The sequence below is a fragment of the Stereum hirsutum genome, assembly GCF_000264905.1.
Source record: "Stereum hirsutum FP-91666 SS1 unplaced genomic scaffold STEHIscaffold_9, whole genome shotgun sequence".
Lineage (NCBI taxonomy): Eukaryota > Fungi > Basidiomycota > Agaricomycetes > Russulales > Stereaceae > Stereum > Stereum hirsutum.
In genome coordinates this window covers 872484-896739 of record NW_006763139.1, presented here as the reverse complement: position 1 = coordinate 896739, position 24256 = coordinate 872484, and the positions used below count along the sequence as shown (strand labels likewise).

Sequence of the window (24256 nt, the reverse complement as noted above, 5' to 3'; positions counted from 1 at the left end):
TGCCCAGCCACACATACCTCTGAGTCTCAATCTCACCGTTCTCATGTGGCGCTGCTATGAATATTGCTACAATAGAGCCGTAACACAGGGATAACACATCGGTGATGGGCTTCAGGAGCTGGTAGGGCTCCTGAAGATCCCTGGAGGATCATATGCTAAGTGAACAGTTGCATGTAACATGTGTTCTAATACTCACCATTTATGTCTTCTCCCTTCTCTACGCACCACCTCAAACCTCTCGTGATATACTCTCATTAATTATGCATGCTCCTCATCAATGTCCACCTGTATTCCCTTATTAAACTCCTCGGAATCCATCTCTAATAACCTCTGTGCTACCTCTATGTGATTGTTCACCATAACCTGAGGTTCCTTCTGATCAGCCGCTACTGCTGCCGCATACATCACCACCCATTCTTTGTCCAATGTGGGCTTGATCCGCTTAAACCAAAACTTGTGCATATAGAATTGGACAAGTTGAGCCTTCCATGGCTGCTCGAGGAGGAGCTTGAGTAATATCTTGAAGTTTGCGGCAATGGAGCCAGGGTCAGGGCATGCTACGATTATATTCGTGGAAACAAGTACCTGTTCCCTCAGAGGCCACACCTGTATCCGGGGTGGCATCCATGGGAACAGGTACTCGCCAATGGGCAGGTACTCATGGATAGAACTAACCTACAGGTATCTTGAAGGTACCCATGGTACTGTGGTAAATATGAGCTGTGGAAGAAGGTGGAGGGGTACTTACTGGAGTAATACCATTGTTCTCAACAACGAGTGGGCCAAATTACATCTGAGTCAAACCAAGTACAGTGGGCAATAAGGAATATCAATATGCAACGATCGACTCCGCAATATTGGAAAGGTATGCATAATTGAGTGAGAACAAACATATTTACGAAAGAAGGAAGCAGGTGGTACTCACCAGGTCAATACCGTTGTTCTCAATAACGGGTGGGCTGAATCACATTAAACCAAGTACAGCAGACAATGTGGAGCATCAATACATGTTGATCGACCCTATAACATTGGAAACGTACACAGAATTGAGTGAGAACGAGCAGATTTACAATATAAGGTAACAGGGGGTACTCACCAGGTCAATGTCATTGGTCTCGACGACGGGTGGGCCAATTTACGTCAAACAAAGTATAGGGGGCGATGAAGGACATTAATACGCATCAATCGACCCCGCAATGTTGGACAAGTACGTGAAATTGAGTGAGAACAAACAAATTTATGATAGAAGTTAGCAGGGGGTACTTACCAGATCAATGTCATCGAGAACAACGACACGTGGGCCAAATCATGTCAAACAAAGTACAGAGGACGATGGAGGACATTAAACCGCATCGATTGACCCCACAACATTATAAATGTACGCGAAATTGAGTGAGAACGGATGAATTTATGATAAGAGTGGGAGGGAGCATCACTGAACGCACATCTGGCCTCCGGCAAATTCCGACGCGATATAGCAGGTACTCTCCCACGAGTACCTGTGGGACCTGAAGCACTACCTGTATCTGTGCAGCCACCCGTGGGAACAAGTATCTGTATCCACGGATATAGGTACCTGATGGTGTGCCTTACAAGTATCCGTTGCAGGTACTCACGGGTCCTGGTACTCATGGCATGCCCGGTGGCTTGGTCAACTATGTTCTTTCTGGCACTGAATTTGAGGGGTCCGATAAAGACTCGTACTCTCCTTCCAAAGTTGACAGTGCTGATGAGGACTGAGTCTGAGTAGAGGATTTGGGAGGATGGAAAGATGAGGACACGATTAATGTTCGATTTCAGAAGGAGTTAAAGCACAAGCTGAACCAGCTTGTTATGCTTACCACATGGGAGTTTCTGGCTGAGTGCAGGTGTTCCGCCACGAAGGACAATTGGGAGGCTGCAGAAAAGAATCTGAAGTTGCGGGGAGTGTATCAGGTGTAGCTGTACCACCTTTATAAAGAGTTCTTATACTAAGCATGGAGCTCTTTACAAAGAGTGCAGTACTCATGGCCACAATACGTCTTTATCCACAGTCACATGCAGTCCATGTTTGGGTTCAGTGCATCGTGCCCAATGTTTTCTTTACCACTTTCACCATGCCCGTCCAAATGGACCACTTACCCCCTCTAAACACGGGAGAATACTTCAGCTTGTTGATCTGGGCTGGTCTTATCGCACCATTGGCCGCAAATTTGGCTGTCATCACTCCACAGTCAAGTACACACATGAACAGGACAGGAAGTTTCATTCACGCAAAGATCTTCCCCGTTCAGGTCGTCCTCACATCAACAGTGCTTGCACCAAACACCACACCCTTAGAAACCTCAGAAAAGATCAATTTGTGCCCTATGCAGCCATTGCCAAACATATTCCAAACGTCACTGAACGCCGAGTCTGCCAGTTTGCCGCCGCTCATGGCTATCATCGTTATGTTGCACGTCGTAAATCGCGCCTGTCTCCGAGTGCCATCAAGTGGGCTAAGAGGAATAATGAAAAGGATTGGGATGATGTCATTTGGACAGATGAGATGTCCATAGAGCTGGGAGAGCGGCCAAGGCACTTGAGAGTTACCCAACGTCTAGGTGAGGAGTATCTCCCTGAGTGTACGGAGACAACCTATTGTAGTGGGCGCAAATCCATCATGATATGGGCCTGTATTACTCATGGAGTCAAAGGGCCCATCATCAAACTCGATTTGCCACCACTGACAAAATATGTGAAGGGAAGGAGGAAGGGTGGTGGCATGGGAGGAAAGGAATATTGGAGGTTGGGCTCATAGAGGACAAGCCCAGTGTGGCAATCCGGTACGGGAAGTGCCGGTGTGGCCATATACGGACCAGTAGTGTATCGTGTACCTGGTCTGCTACCATTGTGTACGACCCGCTCTATGATAGTGTTACCCAGCTTACAACAGGTTATGGGACCCTAAGTTGTCGCTTAGCAGCTTGCTCTTAGACGATTCAGCTCTGCTTAAACTTCTTTTTCTGCACGTATAGAGAGCTCGAGACCTCTCAAAAATGACTTCGTATGGTTATAGTAACTTCTCGTGGCCACAGGACGACATTCCTGCTTCTTCTCATGTCTTTTCTTGCCCGCCGGGTGCACAAGCCCCACAGCTATCAGCTTTCAACCCTTGGTCTTCTTATTCTCAGTCTCAGTCTCAAGTTTCACACAGTTTCTCAAATGGCCACTATTTCTCGGACTTGGCCTATGCATATACGGATCCACCGGCTTCCTTCTCGTCTAACGCACACCCGCCGCCGCCACCAGTCGATTGTCATGGTAACCATGTACATCCAGAGCCGAACGTGTTTCACTACCCAATGACAGGTGCCTGCGCTGTTCCATCAACGCACACTGAATTCATCGAGACCAGTGGAGCCGGGGCAGATGGTAACGGTGGTGATGGTGGCCACAGGACAGACGATAAGGGTGGTGATGGTGGTGATGGAGCAGACGGTGACGGCAGATATGGTGGAGATGTCCAAATGTTGGACCGTGAAGATGGAGGCAATATAGCGTGTCTGGATAACACAGGCATGTACGAAATTGAAGGTGAGCATCAAATTACCAAGCAAAAAGCGTTAATACCATATTGAACACCACTTGTTAAATTGCAGATGAAACGGACAGTGTCACATTTGATGCACCAATCCTTCAACTACGCAACAGTTTCGATGAATCCTTTCGCAATTACATACCCGACAGCGAAGCCGGGGGTGATTTTGAATGCTCTGACGACGACACAAATGCCAACGTACCTGGAACTCCAAATTTGTTGCATCACTCAGTGATCAACGATATGCATCTATATCAACCAATTCACAACTCGGAGGCTGATTCGGTATGGACCGATGACGAGTCCTCATCGGAAGACTCAGACGAAGGTGAGCATATATGATTCAGGGATTCTACATATATGAAAAAGGGATTGACACCAAACGGAATGTAATCACAAATAGGTGGAGAGATTGATATTGGCCAGTCAGGTTTTGACATTCCGAGTCCTCACACTCCGCCATCAGGTAGGTGGTGGACGACATGTATAATTGTACTAGACCGTCTCTTATAATTGAATATAAAATAGATGAGGAACCCTCCCATGAACCAGAAGATTCTGAAAACGAAACAACACCGGAAGATTCCGAAGACGAAACAGAACCGGAAGATTCTGAACATACCCGGTCATCAGATGTAGAAGACCGGTTAGGGACATCATATCTAGAAGACGACCACTCAGCATCTTCAGAAGACAGTTCATCGTCGTCGTCTGTGCAGAAACCGACCACACCATCTTACTGGTCATCAACGCCACCGCCAGAAGCAATGCCCACAACAGTAGAGGATACCCCAGCACCAGAAGGAGACGAGACATTGGCACCAGAAGTAGACGAGACATTAGCACCAGCAGAAGAGCCATCACCGCCGTCGAAAGACTGGGATCTCAAGCAAGATTTCGCTGAATTATTTTCGCCTGTGAAAAGAGAGCCCACCGTTGAACAGGAAATTCCGAGTGCCGGACCCAGCCTACCGCAAGACACAAAGTGCACGTACACGCGTTACGATATATCAAGCGAAGCTACCATGGGCCAATCTTCAGAAGTCGAGTTTGAACCTCACCCTCAATGTGTAAGTCAAATATATATATATTTCAGAAAAGCAGATGAGGAACGGTTTTCATACAGGCCAAGAAGGAGATAAATATATTCCAGGATCTCATGCGTGAAATGTATGATGCAAAATGTGGCAGCATCCGTAACTTCGACGGAACTGGAATCAAACCCCTTCATACCCTACAAAAGGCAGCATCTCGAGTCTTCGACCCAAACGACCCTGAAATGTCATGCATTTTTCGAGTGTCTTTCAATGATTTCCAGAGCCTTTCCACGACAGAGATGCAAACAATATTCGAAGATCGACACATCCTCATCTACGACATACCACCGAATCCAAAATGGAAATGGTCGCTTGAATGTCTTGAGGAGTTGTGTCCAGGAGGAATATTTATTGAGGTTCAAGGTACGCACCAGCAGGCTAAGGCTTATTATATGTCACTAAGCTGCCGAAGACATGAGAAACAGAGATCTTCCAGATGGTGATACCCAAGTCAATACGCACCGCGTATACACTATCCGCGATTTCTTCGAATCTGCGAGGCCTCCTTTTCCTGGAGCATGGACATACAACGGTTTGATGTTCAACGGGTTAAATTTCCCTCTACCACGGCAAACACTAGCACAGATACCGGGCCTAAGGTGTGTTCAAAAATAGTGTTGAGAAAATAAAAGCTCACAATCCTACCTTCTCAGTGAACTGTCATGCGACACCAGAGCTATGAAGCTTTACGATTGTAGAACCAACAACCACGACACCTATATCCCTAGAGCACATACCTCATGGGGCATCGTAAGCACTCAAGGAGTTGTATCGCGCATGCACATGGATACCACGGGACTGGCTACAGTTTCACAACCATTAGTCGGGGAGAAGTTCTGGGCGGTCGCAAATCCTAGACTCGAATTCGAAGGGATTGAGGATGGCGACATCGACAAGTACCTCAAGTTTAGCGACGACTACATTGACGAGCGATATCGATGGGAGGCAGTGTCATTGACTAATCGGAATGCATTGTACGCACCACAAATATACTCTCATTTCACAATAATAACAACAACCAACAGTTTCATGCGACCTAATACGTTGCACTACGTATTAACACAAGACCCGGCTACTGTTTATGGCGCACATTTCTACGCCACAGCAAACATCCTCGCAACTTGTTCCGGTGTGGTCCACTCTCTTCTCGTCGATCACCTTGCGACAAATACTTCACATCCCGATCTTATTCCAAACTTGGCCATGCTAAACTATTATCACAATGAGGCATGGTTTCATCGAATCGATAGCCCATGTAAGCGATATTGCCCATGTTTATTATATTTATACTCACCTATTATTTACAGATCGAGACATTGTTCCGAAAACATGTGATAAACGCAGCATGCTGTGGTGTATGGCCATATTCTGGAGAGCTCTCGACTGGCGTTCATACAAGAAGATCGAGGACCAACAAGTATACCGTACGGAGGAAAAATACACGGAAGAATACGATTTTCCGGCCACTCATAGAATGTGGATGCAAACCGCGATGAACGCCGCCGCCGACTCAATGATCTACTTGTCGCACATGGGATGGGAGGAACTGCCTAATGTGCCCAGGGGATACGAAGACGGGCCTTGCGACTGGAATGAAATACCAGGCAAGCCCCCAGCACTCAGCATATTTGGCGTTGCAGACACATTAGAATGGGTCCCATTACGCCTCCAATGGTCCATAGCAAGAGTACTTCATTTCGCCATTGCTGTATTTGTTGAATGGCTCCACTTGGAGCAGCGACAAATATACTTGCAGCTACCTATCCACTACCTGGCGTACTGGCTTGTTCAAGACGTCCTTGCCTTCTTCGACATCCGCATCGCCAACACACTTATGAGATGGCTAAGCAAAATATACGACCAGTGGAATGACGGAGACGATGTCGATATCGTCGGAAGCTTATACCTCAGCAGTCCGATATTTATCACAGCCCCATTATCCAATGTAGCTGAGTCCAACACCAAGACCTGGAGAGTCAAGCCATTTGCACCCAATTCTCGATCCGTGTTTTCCAGACGAGCTCGCCAATTCGACTATTCTACATTGTCTGCTACAGTTGGACAAAATGTTATCCACAGCGATGAAGAACGTACTGATTTCACTGGGAAGGACAATACAGATAATGATAGTCCAGATATGGTAAGTATGCTTTGTTACAATGAACAGAAAAATACTAATTTACTCAAAGTCCTCAGGTTCAGATTGGGAGGAAAGTTTGAATAAACGCAAACGGGGCAAACCACGAGGTCGCAAGCGGAATGCCAAGGGAAAAGGTAAAGCTGTTGAGGCAGAAGATGTCGAGATGGAGGATGTTCAGATGAAACCGAAACGCAAACCGCGAGTTCCCAAGCGGACTTCGAAGGGGAAGGGAAAAGCTGTAGAAGATCAAGATGTCGATAGAGATGTTGATATGCAGGACGTCCAAAACACGCGGAAGAGCAGAAAGAAGGCAGTCACATCGAAGGCGATAATTGAAGATAGCGAGGAAACGTCAGATGAGGGACCACCTCTAGCAGCAAGTTCAATTAATTCTAATGTTATATCTGCTTATGCTTATCTACCATCCACAGTCTATGTTAACATCCATGCATTGAATTGCTCATGAAGCAAGACTGTTCAAACGCAACAGCTTAGTTGGAAAAGTAAGTTTCACGTAATAGTACACAATGACAATCTTACTAAAGAAATTGTAGTAACAGATGTACCTGATTGACTGATTGATTACGAGACTGAAATAGAACATTACGGATTGTAGTTGATGCAGCTATAGTACATATTGTGCGAATACTAGCATCATTGAAAGCAGCCTGCCATTGTCTGAGGGTCGATATCTCCAACAACACTGAAAACCCACCACCTTGATTTGTTTGCAGAAGATTTATGAAGAGATGTAATGATTATGTACTTTTACAAGAAAAACAGACGCATGAGGCAATTCACGAGGCATACTAATTGTGCATGAGGTACCTTACGAAGCAAACAAGAACACACTAGAACCGAATCATCCAAGCGAGCAGCGATAAATAGGCAGCTGTTCAAGCGCAGCCACATCTCTAAATCCCCAAGCTCATACTGCACTCCAACGCTCTGCACTTTCTTCGGTGAGTATTCTCTATTCATCATCTACTAGAAGGTCCCATATTCTGATGCAGTATCTACACTGGTAGCACAGACTAATATTGATTATAGGTCCTAATGATGTGTGAGTGGCCTCGTTTTGAACTTGAAAGGCTTATATGCTGAGAAAAACAGGTATACTGGGCCTTCACTTCCCTTCTGAGGGGTCAATCCGAGAGTATGACGCCGCCGTAGACGACAACGGCACAGTTACGACCAGCGACATCATGAATGGCCAAGTCCACAAGATCACCATTTGTATCGACGAATATCTACAAGGCTGCATGCAAAGCTTTGACATGTATTATACCTATGACCCGTCCACCCCGGAGAACAAGTCTATCAGAGAGCATCTTGGGCTGGAATGGCATGGCGAAGTGTTGATGATGATAAGATGGCCAGGCCTAGCGGATCCATATGCCAATGAAGATGAATATGGAGACTACGACTATTGGACAGGAGAATATCATGATGCTCAGGCGTATACAGACTATGAGGCGGAGATCGATGATGGAGAAGAAAATACGATGGCTGCGGCATGTATGTGTCATCCTGTTACTGTGACATTGGGCAATACTGAATGATGTGGATGATATAGTGTTCGGTTTGCGCGACCTCCAAGATCATTTATCCACGCACCACACATTACTCCCAGAAGATCACTCGTGCTGGCATTAGGTATAAAGATATGTCTATACCTACCAAAGATAGATACATTATGTGTGGCCTATGGCACAACTATGGTGTCTGCTACCCTATACACAGACACGTTTACATGTTTTATGAGTTGAACATCAGAAAGAACATCAAGACTGGAGTACCCAACTGACCTTGTGTATGGAGCCAAATAGACGTATGACCGTGTGACGTTCCACGCCTGGTTATACTTCCTGTCTGGATAAGAGTTAGCATTTAGCAGATGTAGATACATAGGGACCTACTCCTGAAAAATAGGACAGTCTGGTAATAACAATAAAGAGACTCCATGTTGGGTGCAAATTGTAAATATGCAGTGCAAGCGCAAAGTCTTCATGAAAGACTAAGTCCTATGAACATTACAACATCATAAAATGCCACTACAGGACTAGCAAAAGGTCAACATACATTGGATGGCATCCTATCAGTGCAGATGTACTAGGTGACAAGGGCAAGGCAGATAGCAGTGCAGCGAGAATGGATGTCACGTGGAAGGTCTGTGGACCAGTACGGTGGACCAAAATCCAGGGTTAGGGGTCTGCATGAACCTTGCATTGCGCGGATCACCGCCAAACCTAACAAAGAAAAGAAGCAAAAGAAAGGAGTAGTATAAACGATGTACCTTCGTTCCTCAGGCATCGTAATGTGTGCGTTGTGGGACGTGTATGCATGCGAGAGGTGTGATTGGTCGGTCATGGAAGGTGTTATATGCGGTGGCAGGTAGGGTGGCGGCGCATAGTATGGTACGTAGTCGCTCATCCATGAATCTCCGAAATCGACATCGCTCGTTGGTTCAATACTGGTCCCGAAAAGTTCGCTGTATTGACTTTGATTGACCGTATTTGTGTGCACTTATTTGAGTCGATGTGTCAGTAGAATATTCATGCACCATCGGATGTGATTTACCTTCATTCGTTATCTGTTTCCATATCTTCTTGAGATTCAATATCAGAGTTTCGGATTTGTTCTCTAACTCGAGTCGAACGATGATAGACGCTAATGCATCTGCACCATTTTTGGTAAGAGGGCAGTTGTCCAGTGCATGCCACGGTTTTGAATTACAGAGCGGGCACGATTGAGAGTTCGAAGAGGGACGTGAAGATAAGAGCGGTGAAACGGTATGGGTACGTGCTGAGTCGAATGCAGTCTGCTGTACGTCGTGATGCGAGCTATGATTCGGATCGGGCATGTTTGATGTAGAGGCACCGCGTGTAGGCGTTGATGTGTGTGGTACTCTAGTTTCCGCAGGTGTACTTTGCGATCGTTTGAATTGAGCGACGAGACCTTCGTAGATGTTCTGCACCTGCTCGTCAGAGGCTGTCGGCATCTGTTGACGTATATTGTATATGATATCTGCATGATGTGGGTTCCGATACCTGAGGAACGAAGGTAAATCGGTTTTAACTACCTTTTTCTTTTGGTTCTTTTCTTTGCTGGGTTTGGCGGCCTCGGGCAACGCAAAGTTCTTGCAGACCCCTAACCATAGCTCCCGTGGACCGGTCCATGGACCTCTGCCTCTTCAACGAAAACATCAAGATATCTCAATAACTTTCATAGTCTTTCCCGATGCTGTACCCCTGTCCACTGACAATCATTGCTAGCAATACTTTTCCAAATTGATTTGGAAGAAATGACCTTGTCGTTGTGTAGAACGATGAGATATCATCGGGCGCTTAGCGTCATCGTTTGCGCTCATAGCTCTCAGGTGCCATCACCATCTCTCTTGCCTCATACACAACCGCACCCACTTTCTCTTGCCTGTCGACACGAATTCATGCCATGTCGGCAATGTCTATTCCAGGTCAGAGCGAACGAGTAAGCGTTCCCCCTTCCCCTCGCCCTTCGCCCTTCGTCGGTCCCATCCGCATACACATGTACGAACGTACAAACACACGAACGCACGAATACACGTAAACGTGCATGTTCGTCGCTTCAAGACAATCCTGAAGAGTTCAGAACAGGAAGATAGGAAGAGCTGGAGATACGGGACTCAGAGAGCCAACAGAGGGCATGTGGGCCCTTATGCCCCTCGGTACGCTCTCTTTTCGTCCTACTTGTTTCCTATCCTTTCTTTCTCTCTTTCTTTATATTCTTGCTCCCGGTCGGTTCTGCCAACCAGATCCCTCGTATAATAGAGGTCGAGCTATTCGTTCCACCCACCCAACCACCTCTCCCTCACCGCAGCCACATCTGTGGAACTCACGACGTGTCGACAGGCCCCTATTCGAACCAGAGCGAGCGAGCATCGCTCGTTCTCTCTCTCATCTTCACCGGTGCACGCATCACGTCGACGTGTCAATGGGACCGAGGATGACGTTGGCGGCACGTAGTTCGAACCAGAACGCGCTGCTCACTCCTCGACTGCCACACCCGTGCAAGCACAGACGAACTCGAGACTACTGCAGGTCCTCCCGAAAGCCACAGCCCACTAGAGTGTATGATGCACGTACACTTGCTTGACTCTTTTGAGTCCTTGTGTGACGTTCGTTATAGCTCCCGTCTCCCGCGCTCCGAATGTGCTCGCCCATCGTGCACCGTCCGCACCTTGGCGAGGCCGTTATCATGCAGGAACGCGTAGAGGTACATATTTTGGATCGATTACTACGGAGGTGCGTCACATCTTTACATTCACGCCGTTCTCGCACTCACTTTTCAACCCGCACAGACAGTCAACGAGCACACCCAGAGCGTAGACGCTCGAACGCTGTGCCACGCTCCTGTCGCCGTACAAGACACTTCGCGAAGGATCTGAGGGCGAGATGGGCTGTCACGGGCGTCGTCAGAACTTTGAAGAAGAGAAGAAAGGTGCGTACGCATTCTATATATTTATCCATCACACATCCAACTACTGCTATACGAACACTGACGTCAAAAGCAGCGTTCCTACCTCCTCGAACAGACTACCAGCAGCTTCCAAGCACCTATTGGAACACCGTTCACGTTGCCAGCATTTAGAGGCCTTCTTTTTGACGACCGGAGGTTTGGTATAAGACCCTGAAGGTACGCAAAGGAACGATGTTTGCTCCCCCTCGTATGGCCCTTACTTATTCGTCACTCGCCGCTTCTGACTCTCCCCGTTCACCTACTAGCCTGATCACAACCCCTCGAACGCGACCGGGCGAGTTCCGGGGAGCTAGGTCGAGGTAGCTCGACCGCATCGCAGATTTCAGAGATATCGACGAACCCCCTCTGCCCTCGGAAGACGAGCGAACTCCAATGATTCTGTAGGTGTGCAGAAGAACCGCCGAACGGGAGGGGGACGCGCCGGGCGTTTGACGTCGTCTGCGCTCATTGCAGATGACGACGCGCATCGCTTGTCTCCGTCGCACCACCACCTCTCCCTCGCTGAATCGCCCTCGCCCCCGCCCTCACCCACACCCGCGTTCCTTTCCATGTCGATGTGCCCCACAACATGTCGACAACGTATGTTTCGAATTAGATCGAAGGGAGCGCCCCCGCTCTCCCCCGCTCTCCCTCGATTGAGTCCGCATACGGACACCCTCAAACATACATGTCCTTCGCTTCAAGACTAGTCAGAAATCTCGAGTAGAAAAGATAGGAGAGAGGGCCTGAGTTGCAGGGTTAAGAGAGCAAATAGAGTGCATGCGGGTTCTTTCGCCCCTGGTACGCTCCTGTTATGTTTTGTCCGTTTCATTTCGTTTCATTATTTTTGTCCTATCCTGGTCTAGCTACTATCTCCCTTGTACAAGACAGGTCGAGCCACACATCCTTCCGACCGCCTTCTCCTCATCGCTGACACGTCTGTGGAACGCGCGACGGCTCGACGGGCGCCTATTCGAATCAGAACGACGGAGCGTCGATGGCTCTCGCTTTCATCCCCATACTCACCTCGACATCTCATCGGGAACCACGGTCACCGCGTGATCTATTCCGATCGGGAGTGAGGGAACGACTTTCCCTCACTCTCCCTCGATTACGCCCGCATACGCAAACGCGCACACAAATGTGCATTCCCGTTGCTTCAAGACGATCCAGAGAGGAACAAGGGCTCGGGATGCGGGCCAAATTCAAAGGAAATAATCGCGTTTGGGTTCTTTCGCCTCCGGTGCGTTCTCCTTCGCGTAGCGTCGTGTCGTTTCTTTTTGTTTTATTTGTTTCCGTTTTCTTTTATCTTTATTTGTTTCCGTTTTCTTTTATATCCCATTCCCTCTGGGTCTTATGACCATTCTCCCTCGTACAAGAGAGGTCGAGCCCCACTTCCATCCGACCCCGTTACCCTCACTACCGACACATCTTTGGAAACCACGACACGTCGAATCCAGGCGGCAAAGAGTCCGATACCAGCGCCTTCGTCCAACCTGATCTCTCGGCTTCTCGTTCACTATCCAAGTGACCCCGGCGTCATCCCTCGACCCTCGCTATCGCGAAGGAGACTGGTCGTCGTCTCGGTCTCGACGACTACATACACCCCGCTCGACGATGGTCTATAGCTCACAGGAAAACATCGCACTCTCGACGGGGAACCAACATCGGTATCACCGTCGACGGTGCGTACATATTCTATATATTCTATCATACAATTGACCATCGCCACCATAACGCTGACTCCAAAATCAGCATCCCCACCTCTTCGAATCGACCACCAACAGCCTCCAAAACCCCATCGTAACACCACATACGTCGGAAGCGTCCAGAAGCATCGCTCTCGACTGGCAAAGGCTCGGGATGGGACAGCGAAGATACGCAGGATCAGAGAAGGGGGCTACGAACAAGATGAGACAACGATCACCAATCAGACAAATGTACGCACCCTTTGTTTGCATCTCGGCCCGTTGGTGCTTTGCTCCGCTTTTTCGGCTGATCTTCATCTTGTTTGTCCTTTCTTTTCATTAGGCTGTCGTAGCCATCGACACCAAACTCGAGCGAATGCTTCATCGGGCGCTTAGCCTCGTCGTTCGCGCTCATGGCCGACGACGACGTACGTCGCTTCTCTCAGGTGCCACCATCATCCCCCCCCGCCGCATCCACACCAGCATTTAGAACCTCTTGCCTCTCGACGTGATCCACACCACGCCAGCAATGCCTATTCCGGGTCAGTGCGAGCGAGTTGGCGGACGCCTACTCGCCCTTCGTCGATCGCGTCCACGTCCGCATGCACGTACGGAAACGTGTACATCCGTTACTTCAAGACAATCCGTAGGAGGTTTAGAATGGGAAGATAGGCAGGAGGGCTCGAGATACGGGGCTCAGACATGTGGGTCTTTTCGCCCACGGTACGCTCCTCTTTTTCTTTTCATTTCGTTTATTTCAACTCCATCTCTTTCCCCTATTTCCCTCCCTCTTGGTCCTGCGAACCATCTCCCTCGTGCAAGAGAGGTCGAGCCTTATATTCCACCCGACCGCCTCTCCCTCCGAGTCACCGCCGACACGTCTGTGGGACTCACGATGCGTCGACGGGCGCCTATTCAAACCAGAGCGCATTGCTCGTTCTCGACTGCATGCAACCAGCGCACCCGCCACCCGAGAATACAAGAAATATGGAGCGCAGCTTCGAGCCCTTCGCATCGACTTGCTCGATCTTTGTTGCCTCTTTTCTGACGGGATGCCAACATCGGTATCACCTGTGACCCTTCATTGATACACCCGTATGTTGCAGCGGTTGCCGGGTGCGCGTCGTCGAATGCACACATTGCAGACGACGACGCGCGTCGCTCGTCTCCTCAGGTCACCACCATATCTCTCGCTTGGTGCGGCCAATATTCTTCATTTTCACTGTGTTTTCTTTTCGTTTTTGCTCTTGCCTCGAGCCCTCGTGGTAGTCGACGTTGAACGCGTGCAAGACGCGTCATCGGGCGCCTAGTGTCGCCGTTCGTGTTCGCGTCGAACGACGATAAGCGCCGTTCTTTCCTCTTCACCACCCCACCTCCCTCGCTACTCGCTCACCCTCGCCCTGTCTTCTCCGCATACCCACAGAGCACGGTCGCTCTCCTGTCGCTTCAAGACCATTTGGAGGAGGGAAGGGAAAGGAGAGGGGCGATTGAGTGGAGGCCAGACGGACTGGGAGAGGTTCATACCGAGGAAGCGTACGTTTCGAGTCGCCTCAGTATGTTTGTTTTCATATTCCCTCGATTATATATATATATTGGTTCTTATCTCCCCCGTTCAAGAAGGGCCGAGCCATATTCTCTATCCGCCGAGCTCTCCCTGTATCCACTCTACCCGGCTGTCGACGTGTCGTGGGACTATGACACGTCGGCGGTATCTATTTTCGATCCTCAGTGGCCTGCTCTCATAGCGGGATGACCAAACGCGCTCGCCGACGTCGAACACCAGTCCGCCGCGTCATCCCTCGTCGTCGGGAGCGTTTGTGGAACCCGCAACGCATAGGCTGTCCTTCGTCTCGTGAACAAGCGATTGGCTGCCAGCCCCAATAGTCATCATCGCTAGTGAGCGTCCTTGCTCCCCCTTACTTTCCGTCCATCGCGTCCACATACGCACGCACGCACACACGCATACATGCAAGCGTGCAGATCCGTTACTTCAACGCAATCCGGAGGAAGTTTAAACTGGGAAGATAGCGGGAATATAGGAAGAAGAGCTCGAGATACGGGGCTCAGAGAGCCAATAGAGGGCATGTGTGTCCTTTCGCCCCGGTACGCTCATCTCTTTTGCTTCTTTTCGTTTCTTTTTGTTTTATTTATTTCCTCTTTCCTCTTTTTTCTTTCTATCTCATTCCCTCTCGATCCTGCCCACCATCTCCCTCGTACAAGAGAGGTTGAGCCCCTTGTTCCACCCGACCGCCTCTCCCTCACCGCCGACACGCCCGTGGAACTCACGACGCGTCGACGAGCACCTCTTCGAACCAGAGCGAGCGAGCGTCGCTCGCTCTCACTCTTATCCTCACCTCCGCATGCATCGTCGTCGACGTGTCAATGGACCGACGATGACGTCGGCAGCACCCAATTCGAATTAACAGAAGGGTGAGTGTTCTATTTTCGCTCTCTATATTCGTTTCCTGACAGGCTCTCGGTACCTGCGCACCTTTGCTCCCCTCCGTCTCGCTGTAGGCCCTTCCGGAAGTCTACAGTCCACCAGAGTGTACAACGAACGCGCACCTGCTTGACCCTTTCGGGTCACTGTGTGACGTGCGATGTAGCTCCTCTCTACATTCGCGCAGCCAGCGCGCCCGCGCATCGTGCACCTCTGCACCCCGGCGAAGCCACTATCCCGCAGGAATGACACAAACTTGCATTTCGTCGTCTTGGTCTCGGCAACTACATGTAGCCTGCCACGGTACCCTATGGTGGTCTTGAGCCCGGGGCAAGCATCGCACCCTGGATGACATGATCATGGACACATATAGTGACGCCGGTGCTTTCTCCGAGCATAAGTCCAGATTGTCCAGAGTCTCCAGGTGTGTTTTTTCGCCTCCTCTGCCTCTCTTCGTCGTTCGTGATGCTAATTCGCGCTGCTGTTTACAGGGTCTCGCCTTTGCGCTATGACTAGCATAGTGCTAACGACGCCCCTGCCCTGTCTCGTACCAACGTCAGAAGCGCCGTCAGGGTGTCACCGACGCTGCTCGTAGTGCCGCTAGTATTGTCTTGACCGAGCTCGGTCTCTCCACCATTGCCTACGCCATTCGCGGGTTTCGTGACATTCTCCATAGAGGTGCGTCTCATCCTGTTCATTTCAGTTTCGGACTCACCCCTTGACCCGTACAAACAGGAGACGAGCGCACCGAAAGCGTGTGTGCTCCATCGCCACTCCAAAGGCTTCACGAGAGGTTCGAATGTTGTCATGGGTTAGCCGATAGCCCTCTCTCGAAGAGACGTCGTTGCCATCGCCCAAACGGGCAGTGGTAAGACCGTCTCGTTCGCTCTCCCCGCCATGTTGCACATCAATGCGTAAGTGACGTCTCGTACATCCCAACAATTCGCCAACGATGCTCATATGTCACAATAGTCAACCTCCCCTTTCGCCCGGCGATGGCCCCATCGCCCTCGTCTTGGCGCCCACTCGTGAATTGGCTGTTCAAATTCAGCAGGAATGCACGAAGTTTGGGTACGTACTTATCAACTCATAAGCGGATCCTTCCTGTGTCTTGCGTCTGATTGATGCTCGTCCTCTGCAGCTCCAACGAGTCGTGCATCCGTAACACTGCCATCTACGGCGGTGCCCTAAAAGGCTCTCAAATTCGCGATCTTCAGAGAGGCATTGAGATCGACATCGCCACGCCCGGTCGTCTCATTGATGTGCTCGAGCCGCAAAAGACCAACCTTCGCCGTGTGACGTACCTTGTTCTGGACGAGGCTGATCGTATGCTCGACATAGGTTTCGAGCCTCAGATCCGCAAAGTCATTGGTCAGATCCGACCAGACCGTCAGACCCTCATGTTCAGTGCGACTTGGCCGAAGGACGTCCAAAGGCTCGCTGCTGTATGTCCACTTCATCCACACTTCAGTGAATAACGCTGATCTTGACCCATTTTCAGGATTTCTTGAAGGACATGATTCAGTGCAACATTGGTTCCATGGAACTTACCGCGAACCACAACATCAAGCAGATCGTCGAAATTTACAGTGATTTTGATAAGAGAGGCAAACTGATCAAGCACCTCGACCAGATCAGTGCCGAGAATGCAAAGGTCCTCATCTTCATCGGCACAAAGTGTGTCGTGGATGATATCACCAAGTACCTCCGCCAAGATGGCTGGCCGGCTCTCGCCATTCACGGTGACAAGGAACAGTACGTGTTCAGTCCTCCATTCCCATCTCTCTTTCTATCCTGACATCTCCTCCAGGCGCGAACATGACTGGGTCCTCGGTGAATTCAAGGCTGGACGCTCTCCCATTCTGATTGCGACAGATGTCGCGTCTCGTGGTCTCGGCAAGCGCTCCGATTAGATGTCAAGAAGCCTACACATCGCAAACGAAACTCCTTTCCGTTCTTCGTGAACAGAAAGCCTGCTGGCGCTGGTATGATGGACCGCATTGAGTGCTCTGTACTCTGTATGTGGGAATGACTCGTGGTTTCTCTTCACGCACATTTTTTTCATCTACCAGGTCTTAGGGTTGCTGTCGCTTCCAGGAGCAAGGTCAGGTAAAGCAAGGGCTACGCGCGCATTCGAACACACAAATGAGGTATGCTACGATTTCCATGGCCCGCTGGATCCCCCAGTATATGGCCTCCCCCCCCTTAAGGATGGAACACTACAGGGTATGTTTTCGTTGGCGGTTATGGACTGACCAGCACCTGGACATTTCACCGTGTTCCGGCCATACGTGTACCCCTCAAATGTTTTCATGCGCGCTCAAGACGTCCTCATCTTGCCTGATCTCTAGCTTGGATGTTGCCTTCGGTCTGTCCTCTCGCAGGTAGGCTGAAGGTGTGACCCTGGGACGGACGTTACTTCGGACGTCGGATGCCTGCTTGTATCGTTCGTTTCCGTACTTTGGCTTCCCTTGTGAACATTGTTGGTAGTGCTTGTGTCGCACTCGGTATTGTCGTTATTGACGAAATCTCTCATGTTATTTGCATGTCATTCGCTCCTTGGCTTCGTCTTCTCTTCCTTGATATCTGCTGTACCGTGGTCTACTACGCGCAGATATCAAGGATGTTGGCTACACTATCGTAAGTGCTTCTCAATCATCCTCACAGAAACATGGCGCTCATTTACCATATTAGAACTATGACTTCCCCTACAACTGCAAAGATTCCACCCATCGTATCGGTCGTACAGGGATCTGTCATAGTCTGTCATCTCTATTGGTCTCTCAGCTCACTATCCTGTTCATCTAGCGTGCCGGCTTGAAGGGCACTTCCTTCACCTACTTTACTACGGACAAGGCAAAGTCTGCGCGCGATCTCTTGGCTATTTTCAAGGAAGCGAAGGCTGAGGACCCTCCCCAGCTCGAGGAGATGAGTGTGTTTGGTGGCAGTGGCGGACGAAGCCGTTACGGCGGTGGACGCGGTGGTGGACAGGGTGGCGGCTACGGTGGAGGCGGGGGATGCGGATACAGTGGTGGAGGAGGCAGAGGTTATGGGGGCAGAGGTAGAGGCGGAGGTGGAGGTGGAGGCGGCTACGGAGGACACGATTGTTGGTGAGCGCATCAGGATGACTTCAGACTGCTTCTACATGAGGCTTCTCCCGCCTACTGTCTGCTTGTCCCCCTCTGCACTGTGCCTGCTCCGTGGACTAGATCCTCAAGGCAGATTTGCTCGTTGCCTACTGCTCGCTTCGCATGCCTGTCCCTATAATGTTGTATGTGGTTCACTCGGCCTCAGTGTTGAGTGGCTGTTGGCCTCGATGACGATTATTTAGATGCACTGTTATGGGTTACCTCATTATTTTTATGAAGGCTTCCGTTAATGCCATTCCTCTTCGTTGTTGAAGACGACATTCTTGATCACATAATGTCGTGTTCTGGTTGTGTACAACTCACTTCAACAAGGGGGTTGTAAAGTGACGCCAAAATACACGAGGTCAAGTTCCGACCTCTTATTGGGCATGGTGAATTGTCCTGATTTTTCCAGAATCTCAAAGTTCAAAATTGATCTGGGGGGAAAGGTTTTGTGAATATCTGAGAATATCTGCTTTGAATATTCTGACATTTCTTTTTTACAATTTTTCCTCGCTTCCATAAGCCAGTCCCAGTGAGGACGGGCACCCTAACTACCTATGTAATAAAATTACTATATATAGTAGTAAGTTCCCAGTCATTTCCCTTTACAGGCAGGTGCTTTGCACGGTACCCCTGTAGCGGTCGCTTCGCTCCCATGACCCCCTTGCATTTCAAGGTGGGAATGATATCATTCTCAATCATTAGTCCGACACTCGGTGTATGTGTAGTAAAATGTGTATGTGCTTTGGCCTTTATATCGGTTATATACCATCTAGTCCGTGAATTTCCCTGTACAGAATTCCTATCAAACCCATTCCTTGGGTATAGCCCACACCCAGTGAGACTTCTCTGTGATTTCCGGGCCCTCGTCTCCTATGTAGTGCCTGCATTCACCCAGACCCATCCGTCAAAGCTCTTGATGTAATTCATGACCTGCGAATCGGTAGGCTCCCTCCGTCTTGGTACCTTGTTGTGTTTTTCGATGAATTTCATCATCAACTGATTGTAGTGATTCTCGACCCAATTGATTGCATCTGGGACGTCAGTTCCAAGATTGTTCATGACAACAGTGATGATGTTGTCCTTGGTACGCCTGTGCGATTGCTCATGATGATAGGAGAATCCTCCTGCTTGAACTGTCAGCGATGTGATACGAAAATGAGGTGTTGATCCAACATCACAGAAATTTACCTTTCTTTGTGTGGCGCTTCAAGGCTGGTTGAAGATGCGGCCCGATGCATGCCGGCCGTGATCCTAGATATTGATTGTGGCCTGTTTGCATCGCCTTGCACTGAGGCCACAGCTTGTGGCATAGTTTGTACGCAGTGTGCCTGTCCATGGCTGCGCAATGAATGGAGGTACCCTCTATGTCATATAATGCGAGCCATGTTTAGTCAATAAATTAACATGAGGTTTGTGTAGCATACATGGCTATGTGTGGATTGTGTGGCATGTGTGGCTCTGCATATGCTCACCGGCAGTCACAAGCCTTACCATGAACTGTTAGGGTTCACATAGCACACATTCTGTGTTGTATATCTTAATATACAAACAAAAATACAAAAATCACGGCCACCATATGGGGACGTGGATAACCAAGTCTAACAAAGCTTCAGAAACCTGTGAATGACCACTTAGGGTCCCTGGTACTGGCAGAGCCCGGCATGCTACTTGACTTCTTGGTAGTATGTGATCTTGGAGCTGTTATGGACTATATTTTTCGTCTCTTTTCTTCTCGACATGTCTGATACCGTAGGAGACACGGATGTGCAGTCTCAGGTTCCTTTTATTTAACTACATATACATCATCCACTCATATGGCCGGTTGATGAACATTCCATGGACCTGTAGCCGTGTCTCGACTCCTTTGTATTCTCGACTACGGACTACCTCGTTTCTCATAGCCTCGGACTGTGCTTCATAGCCTTGCATAGGCTTGTACTATATTTATTGTGTATAGGTTTCCGCATCGACTACGGACTGGGGCGCAGTACTAGCACGACTCGGTCTGACTTACTTATTAGTTTCATAGCCTCCTGCGGCTGCGCATGTATGTACTATATAAGGACGACCCTAGTAGAGGGGAGTTCTTTAACCTATTCATCTCTGATTTACCTCGTCTATCTGCTCGTACTTGAACTAGTCCTTTCAGCAGGACTAGCTTCCCTTATCGACATCAAGAACCTTTGTCTGTGTAGAATCGCCACTACACCAGACTTTTGACCTAGAAGCAAGGCTTCTTAGAACACGGCCGATCGCACCTGTGATAGCTATCACACCTGCACCAGAACGCGCGTCCACTCTTGAATCTCTATTCAAGCCTGGACATTACAGGAGCTCGTTGAGGGAAAGTAAGTCACATTCTAAAATCAAGGAATAGAACCAGGACTTATCTTTGAGAGCCCAGGATAGAGAGTCCAGCACTGGGTCGCAGTGGCAGAGTTGAACACGTCCGACGTGTGACATCATCCATTTTCAAAGTTCGCCATCACGTCTGACGTAACCGCCCTTTGCCCTTAACCCAGATCTGTTCCTCTTCCTGACAATCATCTCCTCCGGTCACTGTCTCAATAGAAGCCTATAATACAGGAATCCTACTAATTGGTAATAAAGTGAATATACCTTATATAAAGGCAAAAAAAACAGGTATCGTGCCTGCCATACTGCATGCAGTAATGGCCTCTCCCCCCAAGTCTTCTGTTGTGACGTTATTTGTGTCAGCTTCATCCGAATCAGAATCATTGGGTGTTGCATTTGAAGCTTGATTCTCTGGCGGATTCTCGGTCGAAGCAGACTGAACGTTCGGGTCTTTGTAATATATTAATATCAAACACAGATATAACTAAACCGTTGATGTACCTCTCAAATTCCTGAACCACATTGGGGCACGGTCGTCGTTCGCGAGTGCTGTCCTCATCTCTGGTGACTCCCAATCGTTCACGATCTTTAACACGGCTGTCTGAACATCAACACCGACGGCAATCTCGATGACAGCGCGCCATATGCTGCGCTCGATCAATTCAATGGGAAATGGTTTGTTGATATTCCCCATGGCTATGCGGATCTATTTTGGATATTAATTGTATGTTCGCTACTTGTTGTGCAATTTTACTTACCGCGAACATATTCTGATATGACATCCGATTCGAAATAAGCATAGAGTGAGAGGCCATAAGTAGAAGGGGCGATATGTGGAGAGCGATTAGAAGGGGCTGTAACATATTTTGCTGTGATCTTGCAATTAATTTGATGCCTTCTTCGTTGTTTCTTTCCGGTATGAGTCGAAGGTTCCTAAAATTATGAGGGTATTGTGTGTATTATTTGTAGTATGTTAGTATAACAATGCTTACTGTTGCAGACTATTGTTGATGTCAATCGCACTTTCGCATAGAATGGGACTCTGATTCACGGATAAGTATCGTGTGAAGCGAAAATATACTGATAGCTTACATTGAGGAGCCATGATAATGTTGCACCTGCGAGTGCGAAATTGTTGAGGGTGTGCGGCCATGCCAGCTTCTTCTCCCGAATGTCGACCGACTCGAGAAGGTCGAATATGATACGGCTTGCTCGAGTGACATCACGTGGAATTGAGCGATACAGATCGCGAGTGGGTATCTGGGACATAAATGGTGCAAATGTCTCTTGAATGACATCTGAGGATCCATGAGCTGTGGTCGTTCTTGGAAAGTGAAGCTGGCCCGACGCAGTAGTCTGGGTTTCACTGCTTTGGTTTTGAGTCGGCATGAGGAGTAGATTCGACGCAGTAGTCTGAATCACTGTTTGTTCTTGAGATTGATTAGGGCTGGTCGTATTGATAACCGGTGATGCATCAATTGATGAAAGACCTCGGGCGTCTTGTGCATATTGTTTCGAATACTGTTTGGATATTTGTGGCCCAGTTATCTAAGAAGTCGAAAATCTGCGTGATGTAAGTTAAATAATCAGTGATGACATTATGTCTACTTACAGCTTTCGCTCCTTTGACCTCTGCGACTTTGCAAAGACCGGTAGTGTTGGAAATGATCTTTCGTGGTTGATCCCCCGAGATTCCAGACATGTGTGCTAATAAATCAAATAGTATGTGTTGCCAGAAGACCCGCGCGAATCGGTTGTAGGTGGCTGCACTGGCATGAAGATACACGTCCTCCGGTTGACAGTCCATCTGGTCTGTTAGACCGAGGACGGCCCACGTCATGGCCGTGCTGTTGGTTGCGTTGTACAACGTCGAGGTGTCCCAATCATCCAGGATATCCGCTTGCCACTGCAATTACATTAGTGTCGCTCTCGTTCAGTTGTTCGTGCATTTACCTTTAAGAACGAGTTCTCTTGGTCGTTCGGGGATGTGTTCTTCTCTACCCATTTCGCCAAATCGCCGTTGAAACTGATCGCGCCACTCAGATAAGGAATACCGACAATGGCTTTCATCTGAGGTCGCATGTTTTGTTGAAGCTCGCGCGCGGTATTGATTTCCTCGGTTATTTTGGAATTCGCGTCGAGTGTCTTCTGGTTCCAATTGTTGCTGGGGCGAGGGTTCGAGGATACTGTTGGGTGAGACATCGCGGTGAATGTATCAGACAAGAGGTGCGTTGACGAGTAGAGGCGATGTACGTGTGTTGAAAGATGGAGGGGATAGACAACGTAGATGGTGATTTCGACGGTCATTGTGGCTGTGACATAACACCGTGTGACAGTACGCGAACTTGTGGCACTCAACGAGTGTGGCAACGCCAAATACATCTACAACTCACCTCATATTCTTGCTTATCCTACGATCATCAAACCGTATACTCTTATCTCTCCTTTTGCAACGCAAGATATACTGAGCATGTGAAAAATATCTAAAACTACAAGTACTGCACGACTACGTAAACATACACGGCGATATTCGTAACACATTGTCCAATCAAAAAATATGCGATATTGCGTGAACCTATACAATCATGAGGTGAGTTGAGTGATTGATTAGCAGTTATATGTTACTTACCAAGAGACCATGCGGGAAGATGTGCGAGAAAGCTCGCGATCAACTATTCACCGATCAGAAATGACTCGTATCGCTCTCGAGTAGTGTGCGGGGTACCGTTGGCAAGCGACAAAAAGAATCATAAAAGGTTTTACAATAGAATACGACAATGGTGCGCTCCGTAGCCATGAAGTCCTCCTCCTTCAGCTTCAACCATTCCTCGAGCGTGATGTCCCACCACAGCGTGCACTGGAATTACAATGTGAAGCCGGAAGTCCCGTCCATCAACATTGTAATTCCAGCCCAAACTGTCCGCTGTCACCTGGCAGTGCTTCTTTGCTTCTCATGCTTACTCAGCTAGGGAAGCCGTCAGAACAGCATATTGATCTGGGCATCTCCTAATTTGGATGATTCCCCATGATTTATCATTAGTAGCCTGGCCTTTTTGACTTCCCTTGCCCTAGACTTGGGTTTCCTGTTCGGCCTTGGCCTGTGCCACTGGCTCCTGCAGCCCAGCCCTTCCCTTCCTCCTCATTTATTATTTTACTACTTCTGTCCTACATATGTATATAGTACACCTAAGTAGAGTATATATCTACTCAATGCATTCATATTAGAGTCCAAGATAGGGTTTGTACGAATTTATTTCGATTTTTGCGTATTTTGTGGCCCAAGTGTGGCCCTCCCTTTCCCCTGGTTCTGTACTTGTTTTTTCACCCAAGCCAAGTCAGATATGAG

The 24256-nt window shown here is 48.7% G+C and overlaps 9 protein-coding genes across 9 annotated transcripts; 4 read left to right on the top strand and 5 right to left on the bottom strand.

Moving 5' to 3' along the window:
• Window positions 1–258: 258 nt before the first annotated feature.
• On the bottom strand, window positions 259–628 carry STEHIDRAFT_112018 (uncharacterized protein; the record flags this gene model as incomplete). Its single annotated transcript, XM_007305439.1, has 2 exons — window positions 259–557; window positions 607–628. 2 exons carry the CDS (start codon window positions 626–628, stop codon window positions 259–261), a joined length of 321 nt encoding a protein of 106 aa, XP_007305501.1.
• A 1746-nt stretch (window positions 629–2374) lies between these two features.
• On the top strand, window positions 2375–2779 carry STEHIDRAFT_60018 (uncharacterized protein; the record flags this gene model as incomplete). Its single annotated transcript, XM_007305192.1, has 2 exons — window positions 2375–2566; window positions 2612–2779. Coding segments are annotated over 2 exons (360 nt in total), but the record flags the coding sequence as incomplete, so codon positions are not given.
• A 5222-nt stretch (window positions 2780–8001) lies between these two features.
• Window positions 8002–8452, top strand: STEHIDRAFT_158075 (uncharacterized protein; the record flags this gene model as incomplete). Its single annotated transcript, XM_007305438.1, has 2 exons — window positions 8002–8314; window positions 8373–8452. 2 exons carry the CDS (start codon window positions 8002–8004, stop codon window positions 8450–8452), a joined length of 393 nt encoding a protein of 130 aa, XP_007305500.1.
• A 1760-nt stretch (window positions 8453–10212) lies between these two features.
• Window positions 10213–12075, bottom strand: STEHIDRAFT_122355 (uncharacterized protein). The gene is made up of 5 exons (XM_007305437.1): window positions 11560–12075; window positions 11349–11470; window positions 11136–11275; window positions 10687–11079; window positions 10213–10502 (listed from the first exon to the last, which is right to left on the bottom strand). The coding sequence occupies exon 1, from the start codon at window positions 11862–11864 to the stop codon at window positions 11637–11639; it is 228 nt and encodes a 75-aa protein (XP_007305499.1). The 5' UTR covers window positions 11865–12075; the 3' UTR covers window positions 10213–10502; window positions 10687–11079; window positions 11136–11275; window positions 11349–11470; window positions 11560–11636.
• Window positions 12076–12220: 145 nt separating this feature from the next.
• On the bottom strand, window positions 12221–14859 carry STEHIDRAFT_122354 (uncharacterized protein). The gene is made up of 5 exons (XM_007305436.1): window positions 14602–14859; window positions 14405–14534; window positions 13325–13704; window positions 13049–13233; window positions 12221–12978 (listed from the first exon to the last, which is right to left on the bottom strand). Exons 3-5 carry the CDS (start codon window positions 13394–13396, stop codon window positions 12813–12815), a joined length of 423 nt encoding a protein of 140 aa, XP_007305498.1. The 5' UTR covers window positions 13397–13704; window positions 14405–14534; window positions 14602–14859; the 3' UTR covers window positions 12221–12812.
• Window positions 14860–15347: 488 nt separating this feature from the next.
• STEHIDRAFT_169361 (DEAD-domain-containing protein) lies at window positions 15348–17334 on the top strand (the record flags this gene model as incomplete). Its single annotated transcript, XM_007305435.1, has 9 exons — window positions 15348–15411; window positions 15499–15845; window positions 15913–16099; window positions 16157–16176; window positions 16238–16335; window positions 16394–16492; window positions 16563–16866; window positions 16923–17176; window positions 17232–17334. The coding sequence occupies exons 5-9, from the start codon at window positions 16319–16321 to the stop codon at window positions 17332–17334; spliced, it is 777 nt and encodes a 258-aa protein (XP_007305497.1). The 5' UTR covers window positions 15348–15411; window positions 15499–15845; window positions 15913–16099; window positions 16157–16176; window positions 16238–16318.
• A 19-nt stretch (window positions 17335–17353) lies between these two features.
• STEHIDRAFT_169360 (uncharacterized protein) lies at window positions 17354–18535 on the top strand (the record flags this gene model as incomplete). Its single annotated transcript, XM_007305434.1, has 3 exons — window positions 17354–18061; window positions 18116–18182; window positions 18230–18535. The coding sequence occupies exons 1-3, from the start codon at window positions 17853–17855 to the stop codon at window positions 18533–18535; spliced, it is 582 nt and encodes a 193-aa protein (XP_007305496.1). The 5' UTR covers window positions 17354–17852.
• An 890-nt stretch (window positions 18536–19425) lies between these two features.
• On the bottom strand, window positions 19426–19891 carry STEHIDRAFT_112015 (uncharacterized protein; the record flags this gene model as incomplete). The annotated part of the gene is made up of 2 exons (XM_007305433.1): window positions 19426–19688; window positions 19744–19891. The coding sequence occupies 2 exons, from the start codon at window positions 19889–19891 to the stop codon at window positions 19426–19428; spliced, it is 411 nt and encodes a 136-aa protein (XP_007305495.1).
• A 1149-nt stretch (window positions 19892–21040) lies between these two features.
• STEHIDRAFT_158072 (uncharacterized protein) lies at window positions 21041–23112 on the bottom strand (the record flags this gene model as incomplete). The annotated part of the gene is made up of 7 exons (XM_007305432.1): window positions 21041–21130; window positions 21197–21360; window positions 21412–21616; window positions 21669–21680; window positions 22003–22458; window positions 22523–22816; window positions 22864–23112. 7 exons carry the CDS (start codon window positions 23110–23112, stop codon window positions 21041–21043), a joined length of 1470 nt encoding a protein of 489 aa, XP_007305494.1.
• Window positions 23113–24256: the final 1144 nt, after the last annotated feature.

Excerpts from the sequence above, each read along its gene's own strand:
- STEHIDRAFT_122354 (XM_007305436.1), bottom strand. The coding sequence starts at position 13,396 with ATGAGCGCGAACGACGAGGCTAAGCGCCCGATGAAGCATTCGCTCGAG. Across the intron at positions 13,234-13,324 it reads GTGTCGATGGCTACGACAGC|ATTTGTCTGATTGGTGATCG; the intron begins CTAATGAAAAGA and ends AAGGGTGCGTAC. Across the intron at positions 12,979-13,048 it reads GATTCGAAGAGGTGGGGATG|CGTCGACGGTGATACCGATG; the intron begins CTGATTTTGGAG and ends ATATGTACGCAC.
- STEHIDRAFT_122355 (XM_007305437.1), bottom strand. The coding sequence starts at position 11,864 with ATGGAAAGGAACGCGGGTGTGGGTGAGGGCGGGGGCGAGGGCGATTCA.